This window comes from Miniopterus schreibersii (assembly GCF_964146895.1).
Source record: "Miniopterus schreibersii genome assembly, chromosome: X".
Taxonomy (NCBI): Eukaryota; Metazoa; Chordata; class Mammalia; order Chiroptera; family Miniopteridae; genus Miniopterus; species Miniopterus schreibersii.
In genome coordinates this window covers 84,701,780-84,726,982 of record NC_138104.1, presented here as the reverse complement: position 1 = coordinate 84,726,982, position 25,203 = coordinate 84,701,780, and the positions used below count along the sequence as shown (strand labels likewise).

Sequence of the window (25,203 nt, the reverse complement as noted above, 5' to 3'; positions counted from 1 at the left end):
TTCCACTGCCGTTTAAGAAATGGTCCTGGAACATGTCCCTGCCAGTGCCATCTTAAGATTCTTCCCGGCCATGGCCGAGTGAGATGCCCCTGGGATTTGGGCTGCTGTGGCATGTTTTCCAGCTCTCCGGGTGACCCCGTGATGCCGGGGTTCTTCCTCCAGACGCCCGCTTTGTGCATTGCAGTCTCCACCCGCCGAGTTCCGGCGCTGCCCCGTGGGCACGCGCGGCGTCTGGCGGTTGCCTAGCGACGGCGCAGGCTCGAGGCCTCGAGGCCTCGGTGGAACAAGCGCGCGCGCGATTGTTGGCGGGCTGCTTGGAGGGGCGACATGAGCACGCCCAGGGGCTCGCTGATCCCCCGGGAAGTGGAGACTCCCAAGGAGTTGCAGCTGCGGGTGACTCCTTCGGAGCTGAAGTTCCAGGACACGGCGGCGGGGAGGGTGTACCGCCAGCCGATCACTGTCCACAATCTGGGCCGCAGCAACCAGAAGATCCGGTTTCTGGATCCAGTCAAGCCACAGGTGAGACACCCGGGGGTGCTCAGGGCGGGACCTCCGAGGGCTGTGCTCGGAGGCTGCCTCGCCCCTTGGGCGCCTGCTTTGTCCTGGGGAGCAGGCCCTGGGCTACTGCGGGGGTGGGGGGCAGGCCTGGGTTTCCTGGGGATCCGTGACTTAAGTGTCTCCATGTATATGTGTGCTCGACTTTTTGTTAATCTTTTTTTACTTAGGGTTGGGACCGAGGGTGGGGAGATTCGATGGAGAACCTCCCAATTCCTTCGTTCTGAGTTTGGAAAGAGGGGAAGGGGCCTCCACGTCTGTCTCCGCTCAGCCCAGAATCTATGCCGCGTGATACTGTAGAATTATGACGACAAACCTTTGAATCATAAAGTGCCTGTTTACTCCAGATGTTTTGGGACAGTGGGAAGGTTTATTATTCACATTTCGACAAATATTTGTTGAGCACCTACTATATAATAGGTAGTAGGTATGAGGAATGCACGACGGACATAGTCCTGGCCTCATAGGATTTAGAAACTCCCAGGGTGTCAGTCAAAGTCTAATCATCAGCAAAATTAATGTTCTGAGAGGCTGTCCCCATCATCTGACCTAAAAGTTGACAGAATTTCATCTCTATCTCACTGTTACTTTAGAGCGTGGGTGTGTATGTATGGTTATTAATTTACTGTGATCACCTGTTATCTGGGAGACTTTCAATATAGGAAAGGGGATAAGAAATTTTGATATGTGATATATAAATGATTGGTTTCATGGGATATTCCTAATGATTAATAGTATTGAATTCAGCTGGACTTATTTGTACAGAAATGGAAAGGGGTCTGATTTTTTTTTTTTTTTTTTGGTTAAGTTTACACGTATTTGTTCGAACATCCATAGGAAAATGTCCGATAGTGATTAGGAGGGCAACGAGAAACAGGACTTTCATGTCCTACCTTTCACACTTTAAAAAAATTGATGTACTATTTATCTACACTAAAGTGCCCAAATCTTGAAAGTAAAGCTTGATGAATTTATATATCTGTATACATCCATGAGCCACCACTTGGATCAAATCATGGAATATTTCTGGTACTCTAGAAGGTTTCCTACAATACCTGGAGTAATCGCCCCATGGAGATGATCACTATACTGATTTCCAACACCACAGATTAATTTTGCATGTTCTTGACTTTCATATAAATGGAATTTCGTGTTCATTTTTGTATTTGTATGTTTTAACAATAGTCATGTGTTTATTTTCTCATAGTACATCGCAAGAGACTATTAACTGCTCATTACATCAAAAAGTACCCCATTCCTCCCAATACTATATAATTAGGGGGAAAGTTTATTATTGCACTACCTTACTACACATTTATTGGATAATTGACTGTATATCTGAAAATACTTCCTTTTTAAGCTCAAGCTGGCAGTAATCCCAGGTGTGGGCCAGCACTATTTTATGGATGTCTCCTGGTTTTATGAAGATAGAAAAATGGCATAGTTTATTTTATTTTGGTTTGTATTTAGAGTTAAAAGGAAAAACTGTTTAGAGCACAGGCCTTAACATTGACAAGAGAATGGCCAGATAGGCTTACTAGTCAGAGGCCAAAGCCATGAGCCCATTACTGTGAACTTCTCTTTTATTGCACTCCATCCAGATCCTTCATGGGTATAATGGGAAGGAGGGAACAGATAGATTAGCAAAAAACGCAGTAATTGACTTGGAGGAAAAAAGAAAAACAAGGTGCTATGCTAGGTAGAGAGCATTGTCATCATCACTGTTATAATGACTTTAAAAAGGATTCTGATACATGGCAGTACTTGGTTTGCACCCTGGCTCAATATCCTGCATTATCTATGTAGTGAGTACTTACTATATGTCATGGGGAGCGCTATATACCGTCTACTATGGGTTACTGGTAGAAAATAAAGAAGACATACTTTTGAAAACACAATCCTGACTCGTGTGGCCTCTGGTTTAGTCAGATCAGCCTTACTTGTAATTGTCCCCTTACTCCAATGGCTCAGACTTTTAAAAAGTTTTTGACCTATGGTTTTATTCTCCTTCCAGCAAAAATCAGTCCTTTCCAAATTCCACCTTTTAAAAAAAAAAAAAATCTTTATTGACTTCAGAGAGAGGAAGGGAGAGGGAGAGAGAGACAGAAACATCAGTGATGAGAGAGTCATCATTGATCGGCTGCCTCCGACATGCCTCTGACTGCAGATCGAACCCGTAACCCAGGCATGTGCTCTGACCGGGAATTGAACTGCGATCTTCTGGATCCTAGGTTGATGCTCAACTCCTGAGCCACGCCCGGCCGGGCTAAATTCCACCCATTTTTGAGGGTCAATGTGAGTTCTCATTTTCTCTAACAAGCCTCTTACATTACCTCCAAATTACTCTTTCCTACTGGATACCACTTGCATTTACAGACATTCATCATAGTTTGGACTTGTGTGCCCATGACTCCTGGTAAATCTTAATTTGACCTTAAAGGTCAGTTCAGAAGCTCCTAAGAGCACGAAGGTGCCTTAAACTAGCCTTTGCACTCCACTCAAAGTGCTCAGCAACTAGTAGTCTGACCATAAGCACATGCAGCTGAAGTCCTCCTGGTTTCCTTTCTTGAAGACACAGCTGCTTTCAGGGAAGATAGCCACACCTGATCTGGGGACTGGCAGCACCCAAAAGTCATTATGGGGAGCAATCTATTGTTTTCTGTTTCGTAACTGAGTTGGAGTGTGGTAGTTAAGAGGTATCCGAATCATTGTTTGCTGGATTGTGATGCTTTTAGACCAGTGGTTACCAACGAATCACTCCAGTGCTCTATATTCTCCATGGCTTAGACCCCGCCTAGCATTGAAAGCCCTGAATAATTCATTTCAACTGGACCTCCATCGGTACTGATTGAAGCTCTTTGCCCAGCGAGGCTAGCTTATTAGCTGCCTGCTGAGAGATTATTTTGTTGACTCTTTTCTCTGCTTGTGTCTGAAATATTTCTGCCCCCACAGGGAGCACCTTTCTTGCTTTTACACCTTTTACATCCATCTCTAAGCCTAGGCCAAGTGCATTTCTCCCTAGTAGTAATCATGTTCTCTCAAGGATTTGCATGATACTTATGGCTGAATCACTCATATGATACTTAATTAGTCCCTGGCTTACATTATTTAACTTTCGAGGGGCATATAGTCTGCTTCTCTAAAGAGATTATGTATTCAGGAGAGGGACTCTAGCTGTGTGGAAAGAGCTTAAGTTTTAGAGGCAGATAGGTGTGTGTTTTGAATCCTCACTGCCTGAGTGACCTTAGACAGTAATTTCACTCTACAGGACCCAGTTTCCTCATCTGTATGTTGTGATCCATGATCTCAGCCTTACAGGACTGTGGAAGTGCATTGAGATGTAGAATGCTTGACATATTATAAGTGCTCAACAGATAAGATAGTTCTTCTCTTTCTTTGCCCCTTACCTTTTTTCCTGGAGTCTAGGAAATATTTGAAAAGAACAAAAGTGCCCTCCCCGGCATATTTCTTTTTTACATTTCCTCAAAATTATGAAGTCTGACTTCCCATGTGGAAAGTATATAAAATTCTATATGTATATGTGGATGTATATACACGGTGTCCCCCCAAAAATGTATATACACACTTCAACAGCTGATAGCTCAATTTTGAAAATGAAATGTGTGTTAATAAACACTGCCTTTATAATTATTCAAAGTGTGTATACATTTTTGGGGACATCGTATATGTATGCCTGTGTGTTTGTATGTAAACATGTATGTATTATGCATGTATACATGACTGAGCAACATTTTTATTAGACTGCTCCTCCTTTTTTTCTATATTTGAGTACCCCTCAGCCTTTACATATTTCTCAACTGACTACATTGTCATTTTCAGTTCAAAGCATATCTGAAGAATGTAGAATCTGATAGGTGTAAATATGTCAGTAAGTATTTGCCTTCAGGGTAGCAATATTGCCTATGTCTTGATATAGCTCTTGAAATAATGTACACTCCTAACTACAGTTGCTCACATTATTTCCTTATTAGGGGTTAAGATGTGTAATTTGATTTTTTTCTTCCACTGAAGTTCAAACTGATTTTACCAAGTGTGGATAAAGAAATTGCTTCTGGACTTCAGATGACAGCTATGGTGGAATATCATCCTAATAAAGATGAAGACACTTTTGACCAACTACTTATTGCAATAGGAAACAAAGCAGTAGAGGTCCCTCTTATTGGGTAAGTATTCCTCATATTTCATGCTGACATTTTGAGCACACTTTAAATTAAAATTAGGGTCAAAGTAATATTCTTTATATTCCCTGACGAAAAGTCTTGTTGTATCTATAGTTTCCTTACAGTTGACCTTAAAGGACACAATTTTAGCAAACTGTGGTTTAAAATAAATGAAGACTAGTTCGCTATTATTTTTAATTTTTATTTATTTATTTTTTTATTGATTTCAGAGAAAGGAAGGGAGAGGAAGAGAGAGAGAGAGAAACATCAATGATGAGAGAGTCACTGATCGGCTGCCTTCTGCACGCCCCCTGCTGGGGATCAAGCTGGCAACCCGGGCATGTGCCCTGAGTGGGAATTGAACCGTGATTTCCTGGATCCTAGGTTGATGCTCAAACTCTGAGCCATGCAGGCCAGGCTGGTATGTTTTTAAATTAAGATAACTTTTAAAATGTCCAACAGCCCAGCCAGCGTGGCTCAGTGGTTGAATGTCAACCTGTGCACCAGGAGGTCATGGTTGGATTCCCCGTCAAGGCACATGCCCAGGTTGCGGGCTCGATCCCCAGTTACGGGGGTGTGCGGGAGACAACCAATTCATGACTCTCATCATTGATGTTTCTGTCTCTCTCTCTCTGCCTTCCTCTTTCTCTGAAATCGTGAAAAAACATATTTAAAAAACCATTCAACAATTACATGAATTCTTTTTTCTTCTTGATACACATCCTATTTTATTTCCCCCATATTTTTTGGTACCTTTAGACAGACTTAGTAAAAAAAAAAGCTCTATTTGTCTATGAGCAGCAGAATTAATATTGAAATATTGGTATGATTTTGGTATTAGACATATGCCTTTTTATTTTTTCCCTTGTGTTTTTTCATTTTTATAAACGAAATTTAGATCTGCAGTTATTTTGGTTCTCTTTAGTGTTGAGAAGTTCTGATTTTGTACACCCACACCATCCCATTCTGCATAGGAATCAAACAGTGATACATGTTAGGAAAGGGGCAAGCTTATTAACCTGTTGCAAATATTTAATTTACATTTTACATTGAATTTTAAGTAGGGCCATTTTGGGCCCATGCTGCACGTTGACAGCACCTATGACTAGTAGTCCCATTTGCTTGTTCGTGCTGTATATGGAGAGAAGTGTTGAAGATGCTTCTGCCTTTGGGAATGGATTCTGTCTTATTCCCATGCCTTGCCCTCTCTCATCAGAGGCCAGCTGCTCACCAGGGGTGCAACGTAGGGACAGAACTGCCCCCTTGAAGTGTGATGAACAGGGCCGAGGGGAGGGATAGTGTGTGAGTTTGCTGTCATGTTTCTATTTTTTAAAAAATTCAGTTGAAGATTCCAGTACAATTATAAGACACAATTGCTTGTGCATCTTCCCCAGTTTCCCCAAGTGGTAACATTTGGCAAAACAATAGGATAACACCACAACTAGAAAATTTACATTGAGCAGTCCACCTATTGTATTCAGATTGCCACAGCTTTAAACTCGGTTGTGTGTGTGACCTTTCACAGTCTACAGTTTTCTTACCTGCCTGGATTTTGAATCCACCACCACAGTCAAGATACTGAACAGGTCCAACACCACAAGAATCCCTCCTGTTATTTTTTTAACCACCCCCACCTCTCTTCTGCCTCACAAACACCATCCCTAAAACTGGAAACCACTAACCTGGCTTCCATTTCTAAAAGTTTTTCATCTCAAATAGCTTTTTGGAATTGACTTTTTAGCAACAAAACTCCCTGGAGATGCAACCAAGTCGTTGAATATATCAGTAGTTTGCTTCTTTGTAATCTTGGGTTCTAGTCCATGGTATACGCATACCACAGTTTGTTAATTATTGACCCGTTGAAGGGTTTTAAGGCTGATTCCAATTGTTGGCTCTCACAAACAAAGCTGCTATGAACATTCATGTACAAATTTTGCGCGAACCCAAGATTTCATTTTCATATGCTGGGTCATATGGTAGTTGCATGTTTAGTTTAAAAGAAAATTCTAAATGGCTTTTCAGAACGGCTGTAGCATTTTACGTCGCAGTGAGCAATATATGAGCAGTTTGGTTCTTTTGCATCTTCACTGGCATTTGTTACTGTCACTGTTTTTTTAGTTTTTACCATTTTCAATACCAGAGTCTCATTTTAGCTTTAACTTGCATTTCTGTGTTGTTCCTCCAGTCCTGGGGTCCCAATCCAGCCAGCTCTACCTTCTCATCGACTTTCACCATTCTCCTTTGCTTGCCTCTTGCACCATTTCTGTGGTTTATAGTTGTGCTTAGTGGGGAGAAACATGGAAAAATGGATTTATGCAATCTTGTCTAGAAACCAGAAGTTTGTATTATCTGGTTAATAAAGAGGTTAACTCGTTACACAAACAATATTAAGATGTGAAGCCAAACCTTTTTTCAAACCATGTCTCTGGCTGGCTGAAGGAAAGTGTCTTAAGAACCTTCTCTCCCTCTTTCTGTCTCTGTCTCTGTCTCTGTCTCTCTGTCTCTCTCTCTCTCTCACACACACACACACACACACACACACACACACACACGGTTTATCTTAGTAGTAAGGGCGTGGTAACACAGTAATGTATAACAGTTCCTCTGGCTTTCCTATTGGTTTCTTTTCCACCTGATTAAGAAGAGCATTTCCGATAGCGTACGTTTTATGTTAACAGAGAGTATTTCCAATAACTTTGTACGTTTTATGTTAACTGTGTAATGAGTTAACCTCTTTATTAACCTCTATATTAATGCAATTATGTACAGTAAGGCCATGGATCTTTTCTTCAAGTGCTCTAGTAGAGAAATCAGTGCCTTTTGAACACTGGTTTTCTATGTATTCCTAAAAACTATCTCCCTCTTGCACATTTAAAAATTTCTAAGGTTTTTCATTATGGTTTGAATAGTTGCAAAGATGTAATTGCTTATATATAGTAAATGTTCTATAAGATAGTTACATGTCTCTTTCAGATGTGTCCAGTAAAATGGAAATAACATAATAATTTGTTTAATAGTTGAAAATTTTACCTCATGTTTTTACCCTCAAATTTGTATTTCCACTCCATTTCTCACCATAGCATCCTATCCTAATGTATTACATTATTTTATTATTTTATTATTTTTTTAGAGAGAGAGGAAGGGAGAGGGAAAGAAACAGAGAAGTATCCATTGGTTTCCTCTCATATGAGCCCTGACTGGGAATCAAGACAACACTCCAACTGACTGATCCACATCGTCCAGGGCCATTTTTATGCTTAGAAGTTTTTTGCTGATCACCAGCAATTAGTTATGTATGTAAATTTGTATATAATTTATGCATATGTATATATGTACATATACATGAAAACACATGTGGCAGTGGCTAACAGTAGTAATAGAGGTATCATATCACAGAATTATCATTTCATTTGTGATGAGAACATTTAAGATCTAGTCTCTTAGCAAATTTCATGTATGTAATACATTATTAACTGTAATCACAAAGCTGTGAATTAAATCCGCAGAACTTATTCATCTTCTAACTGCAAGTTTGTTCCCTTTGACTAACATCTTACCAATTCCTCCACCTCCCAGCCCCTGGTAACCACACTCTCTGTTAACATAAAACGTACAATGTTATTGGAAATGCTCTTCTTAATCAGGTGGAAAAGAAACCAATAGGAAAGCCAGAGAAACTGCTATACATTACTGTGTTACCAAGCCCTTACTACTAAGATAAACTGTGTGTGTGTGTCTGTGAGTGTGTGAGAGAGAGAGAGAGAGACAGAAAGAGGGGGAGAGAGAAAGAGAGAGAAAGTTCTTAAGATACTTTCCTTCAGCCAGCCAGAGAAATGGTTTGAAAAAAGGTTTGGCTTCACATCTTAATATTATTTGTGTAACAAGTTAACGCCTGTCTTTATTAATGCAATTATGTACAGTAAGGCCATGGATCTTTTCTTTTCCTGTCACAAAATTATAATCTCTTTATGAGAAGAACATGGGTATTCCTTAGAAGATTCAACAATATATAGGTCAGTCCTGGCTGATCTCTGGAATGTCTGTGTTTACTCAATAGTACACAGACACTGGAAAAAACACATCCCATCAAGAAGGCCCAGGGCACCAGTGCATAAGGCAGTATCTGTGAATGTTTTGTTCAGGTATTCTTATTTATGTATTTTGTATGTATATATGGATGTCTGTATTTATATTTTGGAGTTTGTATTCTATGCAGAATAAATTACTTAATTCATGTTTCTGGCACATAACCTAAGGGCTCTAAAGGTCATTTATTACTATAGTTATTATTGGTGCTGTTAGCATTGTTAGGTTTGTAAGGGTAATATACTTGAAGTCTAACAATGGATTCAAGGCTAAATTCACCAACAGTATATCCAGGTAATTCTTTAGATAAATTATTTAGGCTTTTTAAGTCTTTGGCTTTTCATCTGTAACATAGGAACCATAATAATATTTACTAACCTTTCAGGAATTTTTAAAAAATATGTTTTTATTGATATCAGAGAGGGGAAGGGAGAGGGAAGAGAGAGAGAAACATCAGTGATGAGAGTCATTGATCGGCTGCCTCCTGCGCGCCCCCTACTGGGGATCGAGCCCGCAACCCGGGCATGTGCCCTGACCAGGTATCGAACTGACCTCCAGGCTCATAGGTCAACGCTCAACCACTGAGCCACCCAGCCAAGCCTTTCAGGAATTTTTTAGTATCAAACAAGTCAATATCATGATGCTTTATAAACTATGTATGAAATATGTATTAGGATTATAATGGATTTTTATTTATTTATTTATTTATTTTTTAAACAATTTTTTTTTCTTAAATATATCTTTATTTATTTCAGAGGGAGGAAAGGAGAGGGATAGAGAGAGAGAAACATCAATGATGAGAGAATCATTGATCGAGCCCACAACCCAGGCATGTGCCCTGACCGGGAATCGAACCCTGATCGCCTGGATCCTAGGTTGACACTCAACCGCTGAGCCACGCCCGGCCGGGCCTATAATGGATTTTTAAAAGTGAATGAAAATGTGTGCTACAGATGTGCTACAGCGAGCCCTTTAAATTAGACACACACATGAAGAATCAATTGTATCTTTTTGTACTTAGACCTTGTTTTAGTCCCTAAATGATATTTTATAGCATCATACTTTTGTTTGTTTAATCAGATTTGGCATCATCTAAACGACTTTACTTTGTTAAGGTCAGTTCTACCCTTTTGAGGTGCGTCTAAAGAATGTATTTTATAGGCTTAGGTGGAGATTCCAAAATGTGTTTTAAACAACAAAAATATTGAGACATGTGGGTAGCCTATCCAGGTGAGTACTTGAGAGGGTATACCATGTACTTAGATGCATAAAGTCTGATTTCTTTGTTAAAAATATGTCTCATCTTGCTTTCACGTCTTTATTTCACAATTTCTTTTACTGACAAATGTGCCACCGGTAGACCTGGAAAGAAACTGAAATGTCTCTTAAGAAGTTAAGACAGCCCTGGCAGGGTTTCTCAGTTGTTTGGAGCATCATCCTATACACCAAAAGGTTGTGGGTTCGATCCCAGGTCAGGGCACTTATGGGAGGCAACCTATCAATGTTTCTCTCTCTCTCCCTTCCTCTCTCTCTAAGATCAATAAACATATCCTTGGGCAATGATTAAAAAAACAAAAGTTAAGACAGAAGTGCCTTGTGTCTTTTTTTTAAAAAAATATATCTTTATTGATTTTAGAGAGAGGAAAGGAGAGGGGGAGAGAGAGAGAGAAACATCAATGATGAGAGAGCCATTGATCGAGCCCGCAACCCGGGCATGTGCCCTGACCGGGAATCGAACCCCAATCGCTGGGATCCTAGGTCGATGCTCAACCGCTGAGCCACGCCCAGCTGGGCGCCTTGTGTCTTTATATGTCTCGTCTCCCTGTCGATTTAACCACAGGTTTATAATAGCTAAAATTCATTATGCAGTCCTCTTTTCTCTCCTAGGTTGATTCCATCCTGTGAACTGGAAATTGATCAGGAAGTTAATTTTGGCACTTTGGTTGCCAATAGTAAAGTCTATTGTAAAGAGATTAGCATCACTAACCGTGGCAAGGCTCCAGGTAAGTACTTTCTGTCATATAAATGAACTTACGCTTTTGGAAGAGAGTTGGTACTATTTGAAAAATATACCTGGTGTAATTGATGGATTCTCTGGTTCACCGCCCTCTCCCCAGATGTCTATCTTTGGAAAGCTCAAAACGGAAGGCCCTTAAATAGGGTAACTGTAAAAGACTGATAGGCAGTTATTCGGGTAGGATGAATCCTTCTACTTATGATTCTGATGAACACAACCTGACTCATAGATAACTGCTGATCAACCTGACAGTAGAAGGCAGGATGGTGTCATGGAATTGACGTAGTCCTGAGTCATCGAGGGGTAGAATCAGGCCATAGTGACTTATTAGCTGTGCCATCTGGGACAAGTATCCTTAAGGACATTGACCTTAAGATTCCTCATTTATAAACTGTGGCTAATAAAATCTACTGTGGTTAATTATGTATGTATTTAAGGTTGTACTATGTTACTTATTCTAGACACTCAATAAATATTTGCTTTTTTCTCTATTGTATTCAACTTTGAATTCACAAGATGGTCCCTAGAAGGCTCTTACTACTTATTGAAAGAATAATGCTGCTTTCTTCTCCAGACTGGATTATTTCTGGAGATTCTTGCTGTGACCTAAGCGTTTACATAAAGGCCTGTGTGTATGGGCTCATGCCCACTCTTCATTGATGGTATACATTAGGTATAAAATCGCTTATCCCTTCATTCTCACTGGATGGTTAGGACCTGGCGCGGCAAGGCTGTCATTTCTGCCCAGCCGAAATGAAGACTAGTTCCACTCAAGGTAGACATTTCTCTCTGAGACTGCTCGTTGGTCACGTAAATCAAGTCTTAAATCCAAACCCATCTTACACTAAGTGAGGATGATACCTGGGGCTGCTTGATTGAACAGTGGGAATTATTAAGACAAAAGGCAGTCTGTCACTTTACTGATTTTGTTCCCCATGGGTATAAATAAATAAAACTGATAATTGGTCCTTACTGAATGATGTTTATTTTGCTTTCCATGCTTTCGGTTTTTGTGGTTGAATTTCTGATGCCTGTGGGACTGTAGAATATTAGGCTCCTTTGTGGTCTGACTCCAATATTAAGGATGGAGCCTCTCGTGGCAAGTGATTGTGGGCTATATGGTCCTTTAGATTCTCTGGCTATATTGCAGAGCAGAGATACGTGATTGAGAGAATTTTTCTTTTATTATTTTACTTTCCAAAAATCTCTCTTGACAGTTATCCATGACAAATCCTTCAGAGTTTTGATCATATCCTCTCTTTGTTCTAAAATCTCACCAAATTGTATAGTTTTATTACATATAAAAGCTCTGTGTAAGTAAATATATATGGTTTTATCTTAATTGAATATTTAATATTACTTTACTTAATAAAAGAAATAAAATTAAGCCTCAGACCTGGGTCCGTACATTTTAGGAAAAACAATATATATTGGCTTTTAGTATTATAGTAATATTTTATGTGTGCATGGAATTTGTGGTGGATGCTACATTTGGTAAATTATAATTGAGAACTGTGAAATGTTAATTGCTATTACTTTACAAACAAAATGTTATCAATGAAACACATTTTCTTAGTGTTGACTTTGTCCCTAATTCTTGAAGTTGAATATTATTTTTTCAATCCTTAACCCAAATTGATAGTATGTTTTATATTCACAGCAAGTGCCTGTAAACTGTCATAAAGTCCTTATTACCTACAAGCACAATATATAAATATTCATGAGAATAACAGTGTATTTTCATGAAGAAAAACACTTATGCAGAAAATAGATTCAGCAACCAAAGATGATTTTAATAAATTTTTTAAAAATGATTTTATGTGACAAGTATTTTATAGTTTCAGAGTCAAAGATCAAATGTTTACAAATTTATATGTATACCTAAGAGGCATAAAAAGCTACACTCAGCAGGTTCATGATTTGTACAGCTTTGTTTACTCTCTTTGGCAGTGTCACTTTGGTTATTATCTTTGGTTTTGTAGACCCCAAAGTTATTGTATGTAACAACTTCCTGATGTTTTATTTTTATAGGCCATTATGAAGTACCCCTCCGTGGATTTAGCCAAATGCTATTTGAACATTTTGTTTTCTCACCCTTAGAATGTTTCCAAAGTTCACTCCTGACTGTGCAAAGTAGCACTTATCTTTTCATTTTGAAAAGACACGGTTCAGTTTTTAAGATGCCTCTGCTATTAGTACTCCGTGAGCTGGTGAACTCCATGTTCTCTCTTACGATTTTATTGTTTCTCAGTTATCTTTGAAGATGGAAAAAGCATGTTATTTTAGCTTGCTTTGAATTGCAATCATTTACTCTTCCCCTCGGTATTCTTGAATATTTGAGTAGACTTTTTCTACTACAGTTTTATGACATAGAACAGCCTTTAAAGTCCCCAGTGTGACCTTTCCACCCCATTTCTGAGTTTGAACAGCTACCTTAGCACCCATCATCCTTAAGGTTTATTTGGTTCATTTGGCACAAAAGATATGACCTTTCTCTTGCTCTAATGCCCACTCTCCCCCTTTCCCTGATCATCAGCATCATCTCTCTACTTTACTGCCTGGAAAAGCCTGATATCATCTGTAAATCAGGAAATTTGCCAAATTGGACCCAACCCATGTGTGGTCCTTGGGATCCTCCCTAACTACCCAGAGAAGCACCACTCTTTATTCTCAATGCATATTTTCCTTTGCTTGGAAGCTGATGCCATGGGATCTCTATATACTTTTCCTACATAATACCATGCTGGACATACAGCAGACATTCAATAAACTTTTGTTTAATTGATTTGCTTCAGTGATCTCTCAGAGTTTCAGTAAAGAACCATTAAGCTTTCAATGAAAGGTGATTTCAGAAATAACCCATTCAATCACATATGAACATTCTGAAAGTCTCCAAAACTTATGCATTTGGAGATAGGTGGAATCTGGTACATCTTTGGTATGCTTTAGACCTAAGGACACTTAAGGGAGAAAAAACATACATAGCAAATAACAACGGCCTTGAGTATGTAACTGTTGATTTCGGTAGCATCTTCTAAAACTACAGACTGTTTACCTGTATTTTGGAGGAGTAAAGGCAAGGTAACAATGTTTTGCCACCCAGTGCCCGATCTGCTTTTCTAGAGAAGGTAGAGCAACTTCGATTCCAAAACATTCAGGTTTGTGCAAAAGACCCTTCATCTCAGCCACAGCTGTGGGTGTTCTCACATCCCACGCCCTCTCCGAAGTTTCATCAGTGGATAAGTCCACATGTTTATTTTACATGGATTCTTAGCAATATTTGACACAGTTGGCCACTGTCGTCTTCTTGAAAAAAATGAACTTGGATCCCTCACTCTCTTATACAAAATAATGTGAGGTCTTCCAGGGCCTAAATCTTGGTTACAACATTTCCTGGCTGGGAGGCCCTACATCCACAGCCTCACTTACACATTAGAGACATACATAGTGCCTGCCCTCTACAGTTGTGGTGATTAATAAAATGCTTAGCACACTCTGACATATAGTAAGTCTTCAGTAAGTATCAACTCTTGATGTTACAATTGTTCTTTTTCTGCTGCCTTTTTCTCTTTAATTCTCTTTTGTGGACTGATGGCCATTTTTGGGGTACATTAAATGAGTGCTCCTTAGGATTTGCCATGGACCCTCCTGCCTCCTCAGTCACTGTGCTTTCCCTAGGCAATCATTTTCATTCCTGTTACTTCACTGAAGTCTATATTATAATTTGTATTTCCTTCAGGTTTCTCAAACTTCATATGTCTAAAACGAAATTCCTCAGCTTCTCCCCCAAACTTGGTCTTTTCTCTTTTTTAGCAAATGTCACCACCATGTATTTGGGAGAGTCAGGAACTTGGTAAAATTCTTGAGACCTCCTTTCCTTTTCACCTCCTACCCCCTTGGTTAATTATTAAATCCTGTCTGTTCACTTCCTGATTATGTCAGTAATTCTACTTCTCTCTGTCCCATTGTCACTTCTCTGTCACAGGCCATCATCTTCTCTTGCCTAGTAATCGCACCAGCCTAAGTTATTTCTCTGAAGTTTCCTCTTAGCTCCTAGTTCATTCTTCACACATTAGCCAGTGCCCTATCTGAAAAGAAATGAAAATTTGAATACAAAATTTAATCTGTAAATGTTTTTCCTTCAGTGACACTCTTCTCTTTGGATGATGTCCTTGTTCCTGTTGTTAGCAATTAAAAAAAATACAGCAGTCAATTATTCATGAGTACTACTTTTCAAAGTATCAGTTAATACTACTTAATAAGTTGTATATGACACAGTAATGTTTGTGTACCCACTGTTTTAATATATTTAGAAGACTGAACAATGTTTCTTTGCTTTTAGGGTTGTTCTGAATAAGCTTTTGAAACATCACTTAAACTTATCAAATTATATCAAAGTGGCTACAATATAGGAACCATTACACTGACTCAGCCTTAACTGAACTCATGTAGTTCTTTTTTTCTAGAGAACTGAGTCAATAATATTTATTTGAAATGGATATAATTTTATAAATATTTATTTTATTTTATGACAAAATAAACCTTAAATATTATGCCATTAACACTTCCCTAAAATGATTGGCTTAACACCTTTTCTTACTGTGAATTTGCCTTTTCAATCAGGACATTTCTGTCCTTAAAAAGGTTTTATTGACTTTTTATATTTTCAGTACTTTTATTATGCTAATATTTTCTCCTAAGTTAAATGAATAATTTTGGAAAATGTCATCAAATGTATTTAGAACTGGGGAATTGGGAATTTGCAAAGTTGTTTATGCTGGCAGTATGCTCATTTGTGTTAATATTATATAATGACATTTAAGAAACTTGTGACTGGCTGCTTCTATTTGCTGGACATATTTTGAGCACAGCTTTGTGCTATGCACAGTGTGGGGTGCCAGGACCCCAGATACGAAAAAGATAGTATCTGATCTCAAGGACTGTGCGCTCTAATATAAACATAACTGTAAATTTTAAACCACTTCTACTTTCAGAAGAAGAAATTTTTATAGCCGCCTTCACATAGGTTATTTGATTCTAGAAACCCATTCCTTTTGCCCTTTCCCTGTGTGAACTGCATTGATTCATCTATAGAGAAGTGGCAGTGGCTATGAGTCCTATGGTCAGAAACATCCAGGTGACAAATCCCAGCTCAATTATTTAGTTACCAGCTATAGTAGTCAAATATTGCTATGTAACAAACCACCCTACAACTCTGTACCTTCAAAAAGGCAATTATTTTTAAATTTTTCATTTGTATTCAGATTGGCTGGAACTTGACTCATCTAAGCTGAGCTCAGGTGGGTGGCTCTGCTTCAGGCTGAGGCAGCTGGGGCTGTTCTGCTATTCACGGCAGGGCTGTGAGTCAGCTGGGTGGCTGTGCTACATATTTGCTCATTCTGGGGCACAGGCCAAAGGGACAGCAGCTACTCAAGAGAAACACTTTTCATAGTAGAACTGCAAGAGAGCATCTGGGGTTAGAGCTGGCATGTTGTCACTTCTAGCCACATGCTAGTAGCCAAAGCAAATCACATGATCCAGTTCAAAGTCAAGGGGTAAGAAAACATACTTGGTTCATGGTAGGGTGACGGTAAGGATGCAGAGAAGGGTGAAGAACTGAGGTCAACCATCTAATCTACCACAATAGTTGTGTGTCTTTGGACGAGACACTCAACCTTTCTAAGCTTCTATTTCCTTATTTATAAATGGAGATAATGACTGAACCTGTATCATAGAATCATTATGAGGATTACATAAGATACCATATGCAAAGCTCTTAGCATGAGTATCTGAACACAGTAAGCAGAGTAAGCAGACAATCTATTTTAGCTATTGATTGATGAGGGTTGAGTCCTAACACTAGGCTCGCATATCTTTGGTGGCCCTAGAACCTGGACTTACAATCAGAGTTGTAATTCTTGGTCCTCAATAGACCATATACTCTGTGATATTTGTCTGTCCCCAACTAAGGGTTTGAATGTAATAGTGTAAGGATCCAGATATAAACCATCTGTTCTTGTTTTCCTTAGGTATGTTTATGACAGAATACCAGGGTCAATTACCCATTGTCATTTTTCCAACTAATGGTATTGTGGAGCCCAAGTCCTCAAAGATTATTAAAGTGGATTTCTGTGCAGACCAGCCCAGAGTTGTAAATGAAGCGGCCAAGTGAGTGTGTGCTGTGGTTCTTCATTCTAATGTAGTGCCTAATACTTTCCTGCTTTCCTGTTTCTCTCTTCAGATGTGCCTATTGTCTTTGAGTGTGCGTTAGTTTCATTGTTTTTTCAGTCAGCATTAATTCATTGAGTCTCTAATGTTTGCTAAGCATTAGGGATTCAAAAATGGGGAAGAACCAGAGGATGACATGGGTGTGCATAACAGGAGGCCCTAGTTTGGATTTTGTAGGGGTGAGGGACTGGATCAAGTAAGTGTTCCTCTAAGGAGGTGATAGTTGAACTAAACACTTATTGGTGAGTAGGAGTAAGTCAGACACAGAGCAGTGATGTGATTTGGGCTGTGTGTGTGTGTGTGTGTGTGTGTAGGGTAGGTGGGTGTTGGGTGTTGGTGATAAGAGTGGGTTAGAGGAGTGATTTCAGGCAGAGTAAGTAGAAGACTTGAACTCCTAGCAGTGAATAGACAGTGTTACACGCTGAGAGATCTGAGGAATGTAGAGGCAAAGAGGTGGAGATAAGGAGTGATGTGAGATCAGACCAGGAAAGCAGAATAGTGTAGGGTCCAGTAAATCACCTCATAGGACAGCGTTATTTAATGTTGTATGTCTCGTTCATTAGTGGGATATGCAGTTATTACAATGGGACACCACCAGTATTAAAACAATGAGATGGAAAATACCAGAATGTATCTCACCTAGCAAGGGCACATGTTTTTATAGATCTGTGCGTGTGTGTCTGTGCTTCCTACATTGGAATGTGAAACATATTTCTTATTGAAGGTCACAGCCAAAAGAAAGTGTTTGAGAAACATTTGTGAGCCCTGATAGTTTAGGTTTTATTGTGAAGGCTGTAGAATCTCAGGAAGGTTTTAAGATGGGAGTTTCTTAACTAGTTTGCATTTTAGAAAGGTCATGCCTAGTGTGCAGAACAAATCAGGGAGTGCAGGAATGGGTAGCCTGACTAGAATCTGTAATAATAAAGTAAAAGAGAAATGATAAAGGCATTGGCTAAGGTACAAACTGGAAGCATGCAGATAATTCTGCAGATTAGAGGCATGTCATGGAGGTAGATTTGACTAGATTTAGTGACTGGTTATAGAAGGAGACGGTAAGAGAAGGCGCAGGTCTGTGGGGGAAGATCTGAGTTCAGTTTTGAAATGCTGGAATTGATTTACTTTGCAGGAATACTGTGGAGCCTGTAAGATTTACTTATCTCGAGTCCCAGAAAACAATTTGGTATAGGTATATATTGTCTTGAGGGTTGCCTGTCGAAAAGTTGTCGATGAAGCATGAAGTGTTGAAAATTACTTTGAGGAGGTAGAGTATGAAAGGGTAAGAGAGAAATACTATTAGTCATGGAGTTTACAAAATATCCAAGTCTTAGAACAATGAGAAGGTAGAGTCTGAATAAGTGAGAGGAAAACCAGGAAAGTGTGGTGTCAAGGAAGCTAAGGGAGGAGAGATGTGCCGAGATATGGTATGGACCATGTGCAGTGTGGCAGAGATAGTGTAAGGACTTAGGTTGTGGAGTGGTCAGCTGTTTGTGGTATTTGATGGGGCGAGATTCAAAAGGATTGCATTTGGGCCAGAGAAAGATACATTTGGGGTGGGGGTCAGTTTCAAAAAGGGAATCCAAATTCGCCTGGGAAGTGAAGTTTTATGGGGGGATATATTCATTTCAGCAAAGAGTGGAATTTTGCTGAGATACTTTACTTCGTAGGGAACTGGGTTATTAGGATGGAGATGAGCCCTTATTCTCAATTTGTACCTTGTTGAGTAGGATGAGTTAGAAAAAGAACCTCAGAATTCTAGCACTAGAGGCGTGTGTTATCCTGTCTAACTCTAATATTTACAAAATAATTGGTGATATGGACATACCAATATGTTCTTTTCTGGGTCAATTCCTGTGATTGTTCCTCAACTTTGTTGTTTCATGGAGACAGTGAATTAGGTTGCACATATGCCATTCTACTGTGCAGATTCAGACAGAGGACGTGACAGTCTCTTGCACGTATGCGAAAGGAACTGCTCTAAGGCCTTTGAATTTTAATTATAATGTGATTTTATAAAAGTTCTGTTTATATAAATATTTAAGAGAAAGAGTATATAGAATTCTAATGAAAATATATATGTATAATTCATTACCTTGTAGAGTGAGTTTGCAAGGTCGTCCAGACATATTCTTGAATATCAAAGTTCGTGTGGTTGAGCAGATTATTGAATTGTTAAACATGAATGATAATAAAAATGTGGAATGCATACGCTTTGGTTCTACTTTCTTTGGAACATCAAAGATTGAACATGCACTTCTATACAATAATAGCCCAGAACTTATAAATTGGGTGGCTATCATGCAAAATGACTCAGTTGGAGAAGAACTGGTAAGTAAATAGTGCATCAGGTATTACATTTTGAAACAGATTGTTTTGAACTTACTAATAACCAACAAGCTGCCTTTTGTTTTTGTTTGTTTAAGAGCAAGGAAAGGTTTATTGATCAAGAAGTCCTAGCTGGAGAAGATGGGAAAATGAATTCTCAAATTCATTTTCCCAACAAGCTGTTTAATTGTTTAATTATTCTAACTATATTTTATTTTATTATTTTATTTTATTTTATTATTTTATTTTATTTTATTATTTTATTTTATTATTTTATTTAAAAAAATATATCTTTATTGACTTCAGACAGAAGAAGGGAGAAGGAGAGAGAGAAACAGAAACATCAGTGATGAGGGTTATTGATCGGCTGCCTCCTGCAGGCCCCCTACTGGGGATCGAGCCCGCAACCCGGGCTCTTGCCCCATCCGGGATTCGAACCGGGATCTCCTGGATCCTAGGTCAATGTTCAACCGCTGAGCCACGCCAGCCAGTCTATTCTAACTATGTTTTTACATGCAGTTAGATAAAATTTCATTTCATGTGTCTTCAAGAGTAACCCGAAAAAGTTCAGTAAATTAAACTAACATTGATAGTAATATATCTGAAGTAAATCAGACAAGTGTTTCTTATAAATTAGTGGCTAATTGTGGGGTTTCTACTCTCATCAGGTTTTTAAAAGTTCTTTAAATTTTATGATGTACCTTGATCAAATTTATGCATGTTACTTTAAAGGCACCTATATTCCCTATCTTCTAGATGCTGGAATTTCTATAATTATTTTATGACTTCTTAAAATATTTTGCTAGTGTTTTGCCTTAATACTCTTTTATTTCTGATTTTATACTACAGGGCACAAATATTCAACAAAGAACAGATGTTGCTATAAATAATCTCACCTACATAAGACAAATAAGGAACATGGATATTACCACTTTTATCTCCTGTGTTCCTAATGAAGGGAGGTTACTACCTTATCAAAAGACTAAAATTACATTTTGTTTCAGCCCAAAGTAAGCAAAAATTAATTCCATTGTGATGTTACTTGTTAACAGAAAGTATATTAACCATACATTCATCAGATTGACTTTCACATTAAAACTTGTCAGAAGGCACAAATCGGATTTTTAAAATTATGCTTCTAAGTATTTCTAACATGCTTAATATTTAAAAATATCGTTCTAAATACTTCATGTTAAATTAAAAATCTCTCCAGACCTTGTGGAAATGCGATGGTGGAAGTAGAAATTTTGGGTTGTTTTGGATTGTGGCTCCAAACCAGTCTGTAGCTGAGTCCCTGTTGTCCCTGCAGATACAGTGAGGTGATGGCCGGTGGCAGCAGTGTTATGGGTGCCTCCGGAGAGGGCGCAGTGCTCCTGCCAGGGCAAAATGCTTGCTGACTATCAGCAATATTAAGCCTATAGCAGTTGCTGGGGTGGATCACAGTTGGTTGCTGAAATTCATGCATACTTTGAGGACTGTGGCCAGCGGATATTTTTCGTAGCTGAGTCCTTGGTTTGGTTATTTAGTTTGGAAATATATTCGGAAATGCTCTTTTAAGTAGGTAGTAGCAACTTCAGCTACACTAGAGAGGTTGCAGTGTGTGGCCGTGACCCATCTAACTGTACATATGTTTACCCTTGTTTGTGACAAGGCAGGGAATGGTTAATGTCCTCCGTTCTGTGGCTGTAGGGTCCCTTGGTGACACCAGCTGTTTGCTGAAGGCTGAGTTGGGTTAAGGAGGGAAATGCTTCGAGTAATGGTTCTATCTGCACAATCTGTACCTGCCTTATTTATCACACCTTCATACAGGAATTGCTTTGGTGAATCTGTAAGACTGTTTAATATGCAATTTTTGAAATTCTGAGTGCGTATTTCTTTTTTTTAAATATGTTTTTTTTTTTTTTATTTCCGAGAGAGGAAGGGAGAGAGAGGGAGCTGGAAACATCAGTGATGAGAGAGAGTCATTGATCGGCTGCCTCCTGCATGCCCCCTGCTGGGGATCGAGCCCGCAACCCGGGCATGTGCCCTGACCCAGGAATCAAACCATGATCTTCTGGTTCATGATGACGCTCAACCGCTGAGCCACACCAGCTGGGCTAAGTAGGCATTTCTTTTTCATGGCAGCATGGTAACAGAGTCTAGCATAAACTCATACGTATGAATATGAATCGAATTACATGTGTTCTCAACATTCTCTTGGCATTCTTATGGAATATTTCACATCAGCCTTTTGTGTATGTTTTTGAGTATCCACTGCTAAAAAGTCTGACCTCTAGTTAAGGCAAGTCAAGATCGCCAGCACGCAGGCCTGGGATGTCACCCATCTCTGTCTTTGGCCCTACTTGTCTTCACAGCTTTTCTTGTCTTCTCTCCAAATCTTGTTCCCCAAATTACCTGTTCTCCTCTAACAAGAGTGTGCCTAGCAATATGTGCTTAGTTTATGGGAAGAACGCTTAAGTAACAGAGGTTTGCAATTACATCCCGGGTTAAGAAGGACTATTTTAGGGAATGGAACAGAGTCCTTAGCCAGCAGTGAATTCTGCATAGAAAGGAAAGCCTTCACATAGAAAGTGGCATTAGAGCTGGACCCTGATGACTTAGTGTTTGTAAATTACTCTTGTCTTACGAATGTGGTCTTGAACTCATTTTGGGGATACTTACATTTTGTGGCCTTCTTTTGGCAAGTCTCTATGCCTGCGCAGTAATATTGGAAAATGAATCACGGTCATATTTTTTATTTCTAAACTTTCATCTCCTTGCATAGATTTAAGGGTTCAGTTTATTCCCTTGTGAGAGGTAACAAAGTGCATTATCTTTGCTTTACAAATAACTGTAATTTTTTTACAGGATAGTCGCCGATAGTAAAAAGGATAATGACCCTTCACACAGGCAAGACTATGCTATCTTTTTGAGATTTGACTCTGTAGGAAGTAAGGATGGGTTTTTGAGAGATGACAACACTAAGACCATCAAAAGTAAGTGTGAAATGAATGTAATCATCGAATGTATAGCAGTTTAAATTGTTTAAAAGTTTGGGCATCAATATTTGTAGATGCAGTATAATAAAAATATATAATATTGAGTAGAACGAAAATGCAAACAATCAAGAGACCTTAAAGTGTCTTCTGAGGCATGTAAAGAAAATAACCTCAGAATCATTTGTGTAGTAATCTTCCAAGTATAATTTAGGGGAAATTATTATTTTTAAATAACATTAGATAAATATGATGTTCTAGAGCAGCAATTTTCAACCGGTGTGCCACAGATTTTTAAAACATACAATACCTGACTATTTAGTCAGGGGCACTGACCTCTTTTTGCTTAGACTGTCAAATAAAAAATGACGACAGCCAACACAATAGCCGTCTGGTGTGAATAGATCAAAATTATGCCTATTTTTTTCTGTCAGATAGGCACAAATATATTTTTTTGTGTGCCGCAGTATTTTAGTAATTAGTTTATGTGTGCTATGAGATGAAAAAAGTTGAAAATCGCAGAAATACAAACCCTTTTTTATAGATTCTAGTTATATTGCTCTCTCTGCAAAACTGCTCTTTCACACAATTAGAACATACAATTCATAGCTCCTACCTTCTCTCTAGTATCTCCAGCAGTTCGTGTTTCTGTTGTGTCAACGTAAGAAACATTCAAACCTCTGAAGAATTTTTTGTGTGTTTATTTGAGCCAAACTGTCGACAAATGCCGGGAAGCAGAATCTCAAGGGATTGAGTTAATGCTCCGGAGAATGGCAGTTTTGCACTTTGATTTATGCATTACAATCAAAGGGGGAGACATAAGTGGGTTACATGAAATCCATTGCTGGTAGATTAGGGAGGCGGGAGAAAGCAAAGGGGGGGGGGACCTCTGGGATTGGATAAAAGGTAAAATGATGGACATACTTCTTTTACTTAGGTGGTACAGGATAGTTAACAGTCAACAATTAACTCAATAACAATGAGGGGATTTGTGGTGTCTGCAGAGCAGTACCTGTGCTCTGAGGGGTCCAGAAAAAGGAAAATTACTTTGAAATTTCAACTATATGTTTTTGTAGATGCAAAAAGACAGTAGACAGGCTCAGTTAAAGTAAACGTTGACCTTCGTCAGGGAAGATACAAGCTTAGGAAATGATTACCCACCATAAACTGCTTATTAGTTTAAAAAGTTTTCATTTCAGACCATCCTTTGTGGTTACTTTAGGTCTCTGACTTTGCAAGGCTGCCACGCAGGCCTTCCCTGAGCTAGTCAGGTTAGCATGTGGCCCCTTTTTGTCCACAGTTATTACCCAGCTTATATTCCATTGTCCATTATTTTAGTCACCTTTTCCCATATTACACTTTAATATCTTGGCCCATTTCCCATAGTGTCGGAGTGGAAAATCTTTAATCTCTGTGTGTGCACCTGGGACGCTAATTGTGATGGAGAGAAACACAAAACCATCCTGTGATGTTTCACTTTTTAATCTACAATCACTAACCCCGAATGGGTCCTTTAAGCTGTTTTCCATTCCGGCTGCATTCCTCCATTCATTCACGTTCTCACAATATGAGATTAATGTCACCCACCTCTTTTCGCCTCATACCTTCAAAACTTCTTCCTTCATCTTTAAACTTATAAATACATTAAATGACCTAGTAGACATTTTCACTTGGATGTCTACCAGACATCTCAAACTTAACATGTCCCAAAAAGAACTCCTAGCTTCCCCATAGCCTGGCCCCCCTGCATTCTTTCCTGTCTGAAGAAATGGCAATTCCATCATTTCAGTTGCTCATTGATCATGTGTTTAATTTCATATCCTACATCCAACACATTAGCAAATTTTGTTAACTCTACCCTCAAAAATATATCTTAGCCCTTGCCAGGTAGTTCAGTTGGCTAGAGCATTGTCCTGATACACCAAGGTTGCAGGTTTCATCCTTGATCTGGGCACATACAAGAAACAACCAATGAGTGCGTAAGTGGGTGGAACAACAAATCTCTCTCTCTCTCCCTTTCTCTCTCTCTAAAACAAACAAACAAAAATATATATATATACCTTAAATCTGACCATTTCTCACCATCCTTCTACTACTCTTACCCAGACATATTTGTTTCCATGCCAAGCAAATTCCTATCTTAGAGTCTTTGTCCTTGCTGTTCTACCTGGAATGCACTTTTAATAGATTTTCACCTGATTTTTTTCCAGAGTTCCTTTATACTTTTGCTCAAATGTCTTCCTATCAGAGATCAGAGAGGACTTTTTTTTAAAAAAATGTTTTTATTGATTTTTATAGAGAGAGGAAGGGAGAGGGAGAGAGAGAGAGATAGAAACATCAATGTGCTGCCTCCTGCACGCCCCCTACTGAGGATTGAGCCTGCAACATGGAAATGTGCCTTGACAGGGAATCAAACAGCTGACCTTTTGGTTCATGGGTCAACGCTCAACCACTAAGCCACACCAGCTGGGCCAGAGATGCCTGTTTGGATTCCCCCATATAAAAGAGCAGCTCCAAGATGATGTGCTCTGTCTTACCCTTGTAGGGGAGGAAAAATAATTTTCCTTCTGCTCCTCTAAGTTCTTGGTCGAGACCCCCTATAATAAAAGACAGATAACAGGAGAAAAACAAACAGAAGTTTAATAACATGTATATTTTCAGCATACATGGGAGATACCCAGAAAAACTGAATAACTCTTTGAAATGGCCCAAGCTACCACCTTCAATACCATCTCCAGCTAAAGACAAAAGATGGTGGGGGTGAGGGGCCAGTTATGGGAGGTTTTTCAGGAAGACCACTGTAAAGAGGATAGGGTTGTTATGCAGATTTAAGTCCTTG

At 39.0% G+C, this 25,203-nt stretch overlaps 1 protein-coding gene across 1 annotated transcript in view; it reads left to right on the top strand.

The window, feature by feature from the left end:
- Positions 1–327: 327 nt before the first annotated feature.
- The window catches only part of CFAP47 (cilia and flagella associated protein 47), a gene marked incomplete at both ends in the record, with an annotated part of 352,044 nt that continues 327,168 nt past the window's right edge, over positions 328–25,203 (top strand). The window contains 7 exons of the mRNA XM_081125415.1: positions 328–519; positions 4,588–4,739; positions 10,710–10,825; positions 16,869–17,007; positions 19,164–19,392; positions 20,239–20,399; positions 22,237–22,364. Coding sequence (XP_080981541.1) covers positions 328–519; positions 4,588–4,739; positions 10,710–10,825; positions 16,869–17,007; positions 19,164–19,392; positions 20,239–20,399; positions 22,237–22,364 — 1,117 coding nt within the window. The remainder of the gene's footprint in view (positions 520–4,587; positions 4,740–10,709; positions 10,826–16,868; positions 17,008–19,163; positions 19,393–20,238; positions 20,400–22,236; positions 22,365–25,203) is intronic.